Here is a 7,309-nt window from a genome sequence, read left to right on the forward strand (position 1 = left end):
AACTTAGTGCACAAGAAACGTTGCCTAAAAATTTCAAAACCCAGAAAATGGGAACCGCACTCAAATGTCAAAACTGGGTATAAACCAGAGACGAAAATCCAGAATGAAAGTCTAAAAGGCATGGAAACCTATCGGGTTAAAACTTCCTATCGTGGATCCAAACCAGTATAAACAGATACACAGCAAGAACAGTTTAAATAAAAACTGGCAAAATGAAAAACAAAAATGGCATACTTACACAGTAATGGCGATTGCAGAGAGATTGTTGATTGAAGAAGAGGTTGCAGGAAAGAACTTACTGACTCGAACAGACCAGGATTCCTTTGTTTCTTCGGTCAAGAAAACATGCACCGAATAGGAACTTTGCAAAGAGGTCTCTGGGTTTGTTTTTCTTCTTTTCTTGCTTATGGCGAATGAAGGTAAAAGTGAAGAAGAAGATGAAGAGTGGGGTCTTGTATATATAGGTGGGGAAAAGGAATTAATCAGGAGCGTCGGATGAAATCCTCACTAGATCGAACGGATGGGGATCAATGACAAGAAGGCGCCGAAAAATTGTCAGACGGACGATCGTGGACGTGTTTCCCAGGTACTCAAGTACCTAAAGTGAGCAATACCCAGCTGACGCGTGTCCATTTTCAAGAGTGTATGACGGTACGGTTCTCGAAGAAAGTAATTCAAAAGTTTCCTTCTCTTAGGATTCGAACAAATACTTTTGAGGGGGCAAGATGTTATACCCAGATTTCGAGCCATGGAAAATGTGACCTCGAAAGTTGGATTCACAACAAACGGTCTCGTAAGGATTAAAGTATGCTCCAGGATTGTATATCGAGCCTGCAAAGTACGACATATGACCTCGAATATGGTGACCTCGAAACGATCGCGATATCGAAAGGTAGCTCCGAGAACACCCTCATCTTCAGGGACGACTTCGGATCAGGGGTCGCGAGCTCGATGAACGTGCGATCTCGAAAGCCACGTGAACTCGAGAGATATCTTCAGCTCGACAGATGACGGGAAACCTGGGAAGCTAAAGCCTTAGAGATACGCGATAACCATCTTGAATATCAACAAGTATTATAAATATGAGATGTAATCCTCATTTATTGATGTAAATCCTCTGGAATCGTGGGATATTATTTGATCAGTTATGCGTTTCCTGGTCTTCGGGGATGTTTCCTTTTATATCTGATTAAATGCATTTAAAGTCATTTATTTTATTTACACAAAAAGAGTAACTACCCAAAATATGTGGGATAGTATTCTGCAGCTTTCTCTATAAATAGAGAGGCCATGCACCATTGTAAAGGACCGAAATTCTGATCCTTGAGAGAAAACTCTGAAGAATTCATGCTTAAGAATTTTCAGAGATAATCTTGAGATTAATAACAGAGACTCGTGGACTAGGCAGATTTAACTGCTGAACCACGTAAAAATCGTGTGTTTGATTTGTTTTATTATATTTGGTCATTATCAATTATTGTTTTTGTGCTCTTCTTTCACTGTTTGACGGAAAACGGCGTCAACAGTATGTTTATTGTACTATTACCTTCTTTAATAACTAGTAAAAGCTATAAATAAATAAAATGATTATTAATTATTAAATATATATAAAAAAAAATTACTCATTCATAACATATTTATAATGTGTAAAATCCTAAATTGACTATCTTAAATAGACAATATATTTGATAACTCAAAAATATTTTTTTATAAGTTTGAAGCAGTTGTCCCGATAGGTTTATGATCTATCGCGACAACTTGTTTTTCTAGATTTGTTTTTTTAAATCTTAATTCTCTAGAAATCATCATATTTGTTTATGGCAATTTTTTTACTTGAAATTTCGTCCATATATGTTGATATTCACTAAGAAAATATTATTTTATTTATAAGAAGATTTTTCTTTAAATAAAATATAATTTTCCTTTTTTAGATTTAAAGACTTTTTGTGTGATTAAAGAATATTTTGTGATATTTTTTATTGACAAATTTCATGGTAATGGCAGGCTGTGAAAAGAAATATTCAAAAAATGTAGTTTTTTTTTTTTTTTAAATGAAACTTTGTGTAATAAAGAATAGATTTTTTTACATAATTAAATTGTGAAATTTGCTTGTGATTCTTTCCTTTGGAAATTCGATCATACAAGGATCTTTCTAGCTGAAAAGATTATTTTTATTTATAGAAATATTTTCTTTAAATAAAATATATATTTCCTTGTTTGGAAAAGAAGACTTTTTGGTGAAATAAAATAATCTTTCTGAGATATTTTATTTTGTGCATCTCTGAACAAATTACTACATAATTCGATTTATTTTGGGAAAGTCCCTTGTCCCACGATGAATCTGATCGTTTTAATTGTCCAGGTACATTCAAGTTGTCAAAACAGTTTCCTAATCTGTCGAGACAAAATTTAGCAAACAGGTGAATTTTCTATTTAAAGAATTTGTATGATTCTTTAATTGATTTTTGCAAATTTCGTGGACTGCTTTGAAAAACTATTTCAACTATAAATAAAGGACCAAGCAGCCACAAATCTTTAGCTTTTTCACTTCTTATTTTTAATATTATTTGTATTTTTGAGAGAGTTCTTTTTGTAAGATTAAGAATGGATACCTTAATCTAGTATCTAGGAGTTATGTAGCTTCCTTTTGCATTCATCTATTTCTACCTAGGAGTTGTGTAGCTTCCTTTTGCATTCATCTATTTCATGTAGAAATAGGTGTCATCCATTGATAACGAGTTCAACAATCTTTGGGAGAATATTTTTCTAAAACTTTCTTCGGGAGGAAAAAAGCATTCATCAACCTTTGAAGGGAGTTCAAGAGCGTTGGTGTTTCATCAAGAAACTGGATTTTTGAAGGGTGTACAAAAGCTTGCGGCATAAGTATAGAGGGAGTTTATTTATGTATAAGTCAATTGTGATTTTGTACTTTGTGATACCTTGCTAATCAGTTTCATCTCCGGGCGTGACCCTGTGAACTAGGTTTTCTGAACTACGTAAAAAATCTTCGTTGTTGATTTTTTTTTTATACTCATTTTTTTCTGTAATAATTTGTTCAGACAATTGGCTTAGTCATTAGATCAGATTCTGATTCTGTCAAAACAACTTAATCATTATTCTGCAATCTATTAAGTTGTTTGATTTAATTACTTGGTAAACATTAAAATACAAAATTTCATAATGTGTTTACTTGTGCCTAATTTGTGTTGGGAATTTATGGCTTTCAAAATATATATATCACAATGATTAAGAAATTAATTCAATATATTAATGCAAATCTTGATAATCAAATAACCATGTTCAAAGGATGAATGCAAATCTTGATTTCAAAGAATAATTGAAAAAATGGTCATAACTTGAATTTAAAAACATTTAATTATCAATACTAACATCAATAAGCACAATTGTTAGATGAAAACACAATTAATTAAACAAATCACAAAGTTAGGGTTAAAAGGATAAAACCTTTGATTTTGAACAACTTGAATCTTCAAAATTAATTTTGGAGAGAACATTTAAAGGTTTATACACGAGCAGTATTGCTATCCCAAATCTCTGTTTCAAGCATTCTCAAAGTTTCTTGAAGCTTCATCTAGATGGAATGAGAAGTGAAATTAAACAAGCCTTTGAAACTCACTTGTGTGAGTTTCTTGGAGAAAACTTGTGATCTTAGAGAACTCGAGAGAGGGATCAAAAAGAGAGTTTAAGAGTGTGATAAGTACTAAACAACTCTAAATGACCCCTTAAATAGGTTAAAAATCGGCACTGGTTTCGACCAGTAGCATTAGAGCATTTTAAATTGAGTTTGTGAACCAAAAACACATTTTGTAAGGACGTCACAGGCGATGCGTTGCCACTAGGCAGCGATGTAACGTACTGGATTTTAAGAACTTATTAAATAATATTTTTTGAGGTTTTAAACTTCTCCGGTAATTTTAAATATTATTAAACATGAAATAAAGTGAAAGTTATTTTATCTTAGCTGAAATTGTGGAAAAACGTAGATTGCGATCAAACCAAAAACCCTAGTTGGGAAAAATCTCAAATTTATGAATTTTGGAAAAATAAATGATTATGGAAAAAACTATTTTGGGGCTAGGTTTAATTATAAAATATTGGGAGAATATTTAACTTATGGGAATTCTCGGAAAAAGAATTTAAATTGTTTTTCTTTAAAGGAAATTGCTTATTAAGTGTATTGGCAACATTAATTAGTAAATAATTCCATAAATAATTTATGGTCATGAAGATTATGTGGCATAATTATATATTAGTGTCTCACAAATTTAAAATGTATGCCATAAATTTATTTTTCATTCTAAACTAAAATGGTAGTGGTTATGGTGTAACTTTTGCTTACCAAGATTAATTAGGGTATATCCCAAAGATATCTTTATGTCACATACTAATTATTAAGTGTATTTGGATACTTTTAAATAAAGTTTAATGTTACACTGTTGGATTTAATTAAATTAAATTATTATAAGGTTTCTTTTTAATTAATTCTATAAAGGAGTAATGGTTTGTGTTAGTTGATGAACCCAAAATTGGTATATTTTAAATATGTAAATCGCAAACGCACGAATCATATATATATAGTATAGAGTTCGTGTAAGCAATGATGTCGAACTCAAAGGAGTTGTCTAAAATAAAAAATAAAAACTATTTTAAACCAAAATTAAATAAATTCTAACCTAGCTCCAAAGATTGATAAGATTTAATGTCAAGAAAATAAAATAAAAGATTAAAAATAAATATATTTAAGATTTGCAAATAAGTTGTAAAGGAAAGATTATTAAGATACTAGAATCCACGAAATGTAAGTTTAATAATATTTATTAGTATATTCATTCCCAAGTTGTAGTGATAGTTAAAATAAATCATACTATCATTTTCCAAATAGATTTATAATTTAAGTACAAATATATGTCACGCAGATACTTAACGGGCAATTAACGATGAGTACTAATAGTTGCACCAAAAGTTGCACCAAAATTGTAAATTTATGTATTATTACCGCAAAAAAAAAGATTTGGGTATTAAAGTGTAACTTTTGAAAATTTTGAGTATTATCATCGCTAATATCATTTTTTATTATGATTATGAACTAAATATATTTTTTAGGATTTTAATGTAGTCACTTGAATCTCTGTTATATGTTATAATTATTTTATGAGTTCTTCTTCATTTGTATAATGAATTATTTAATTTATAATTATTGTTTGTGATTGATTTAAGATTTTGACTCGAGATTTGAGAAGTGAGAATTAAATATGGTACAATTAAATAATCATAAATACATATTGGATGAGAATATCTGTATAGTCTGTGTAGCTCTTGGGTTTTTAACTTTAATGTCTTTTATATGTTAGAATGATCACAATGTTGGGGGAGAGTGAACTTACACAGTCTATCTAGATAGATTCATGATGAAACTTACAATATAGAGATCCAAAAAATTCAAAAAGATAACAAGTACAAACCGTTAATCGACAATCTATGACGAGAAGAAGAAAATTTCTTGTCAATTCAATGTTGGGGAAGAAACACCATAAGGTTCATACATGAGGAGTATCACCGTTCAAGTTCTCTACTTCCTAGCCCATTATTGATGCTTGAAGTTTTTTCTAAGAAGAAATAGAATTGAGATTGAATAAATCTTTGAAATTCACAAGATTAAAACTTTTCTTGATGAATTCTACGAAGAAAACTTATGATCTTTTTATATAGTTCGAATCCACTAGGAGTGTTGGTGATATGTATCAACTACCATTTTTTTATATAGTTAATTTTGTGATTTAGCCATTTTATAGTTAACGACAATCATTGTGCTTAATTTTGATAATTTCAGTTTAGTAACTTAAATATAAATTTGAGTAGTTTTGTCGCAAAATAATCTTAAGGGAAACACTATTATTAATAGTTAAAAAGAGTTTTGTGTATTATTTCTGTGAATAACTTCATCTAATATTCTACTTATAATATTGATACATATTATTTGCAACTCTTAGAAAATTAACTAATTTTTTATGTGGTGTTACTACAACGAAAAGTTACACTAAACAATCTTAAAATGATTTTGATGTTAACTTAAGTGACCTAAATTTATAACAAAGAAGTTTCCCTAAATTTATACAAAGCAATACTTAGGATCACCTAGTGTAAATTCAATGTGGATATTTTACAATTTTCACACATTTCATTTCACGTTGCTAGTTTAACAAATCCCCTATTTTTAGTGGCCTCCTCTTGACTTTTTGGTCATATAGATACAAATAGAGCTGTAAATGTGGGCCGCCCGGCCCGGCCCGACCCACATTTTTCGTGCCTTCGGTAAATTTGGGCCGAGCCGAGCCCACTTTTAGGCCCACTTTCTATATTCGGGCCCAAATTTGGGCCCACTTTTTTTTTGCTAAAAAATGTGAGGATGGAGAATTGAACCCTCCACCTCCTCTTTAACCATCAATGGACTTACCACCAAACCAAATACATTTCTTTGTTTAAATTATAATTTTAGATATTTTTATATACTTTTTAATAATATTTTACACAAAATTATATCAAAGATAATTATTAGAATTTTAATACCTACCAATAAATGCTAAAAATTTAACTAACAAATCTTAAAATAAATTAATATAATTATAAAAATATAAACATTGAAAAAATAAGACATATATTATCATTTTAATTTATTAATTATTGACAAATAAAAATTTATTATGATTATTAATGTCAAAATATCGGGTTTTTTATCGTGTCGTGCTTTCGGGCTAGTTTGTTCGTGCTTTCGTGTCGTGCCTTCGGACTTGTCGTGCCGTGCTAAGCCCGTGTCGTGCCGTGCTTGGCCCAAGCCCATATTTTTTCGTGTCGTGCGTGGTCCAAACCCATATTTTTTCGTGCCGTGTCGTGCTCGTGCCGGTTTCGTGCCGTGCTCAAAAGTCCGGCCCGTATTTACCTGTCTTGATACAAATGGACAAACATGAACAGTTATAGAGTTGAAACTGGAAAGTGTAAAGGGTTTGTATATAGAATTTATATATAAGAACAGTGTGACACACTTCTTGAGCCTTGACAGGGCGTCAATTAGCCAAGCTACGCTAGCTAGCTGTTACTTCTTTCAATCACCACCGCACCGCACCGCACTCATCTTAAGTTTCCACTATATATATATATATACACATCTTCTGTAATCATTCATTATCATCATTCACTTCAATTCTCCAAATGGACATTTCCATTCTCAGAAAAGTTCTCTCTCTCACCTTTTTCCTCTCTCTCTCACTTCTCTTCTCTGATGCATGTCATG

The 7,309-nt window shown here is 31.0% G+C and overlaps 1 protein-coding gene across 1 annotated transcript in view; it reads left to right on the plus strand.

The window, feature by feature from the left end:
* The first annotated feature begins 7,103 nt into the window (after positions 1 to 7,103).
* LOC133812725 (LRR receptor-like serine/threonine-protein kinase FLS2) overlaps positions 7,104 to 7,309 on the plus strand; it is a 2,193-nt gene continuing 1,987 nt past the window's right edge. The window contains exon 1 of the mRNA XM_062246529.1: positions 7,104 to 7,309. This exon is cut by the window's right edge and continues 1,987 nt beyond it. Coding sequence (XP_062102513.1) covers positions 7,228 to 7,309 — 82 coding nt within the window. The 5' untranslated portion in view covers positions 7,104 to 7,227.

Source organism: Humulus lupulus, chromosome 1 (assembly GCF_963169125.1).
Source record: "Humulus lupulus chromosome 1, drHumLupu1.1, whole genome shotgun sequence".
Taxonomy (NCBI): domain Eukaryota; kingdom Viridiplantae; phylum Streptophyta; class Magnoliopsida; order Rosales; family Cannabaceae; genus Humulus; species Humulus lupulus.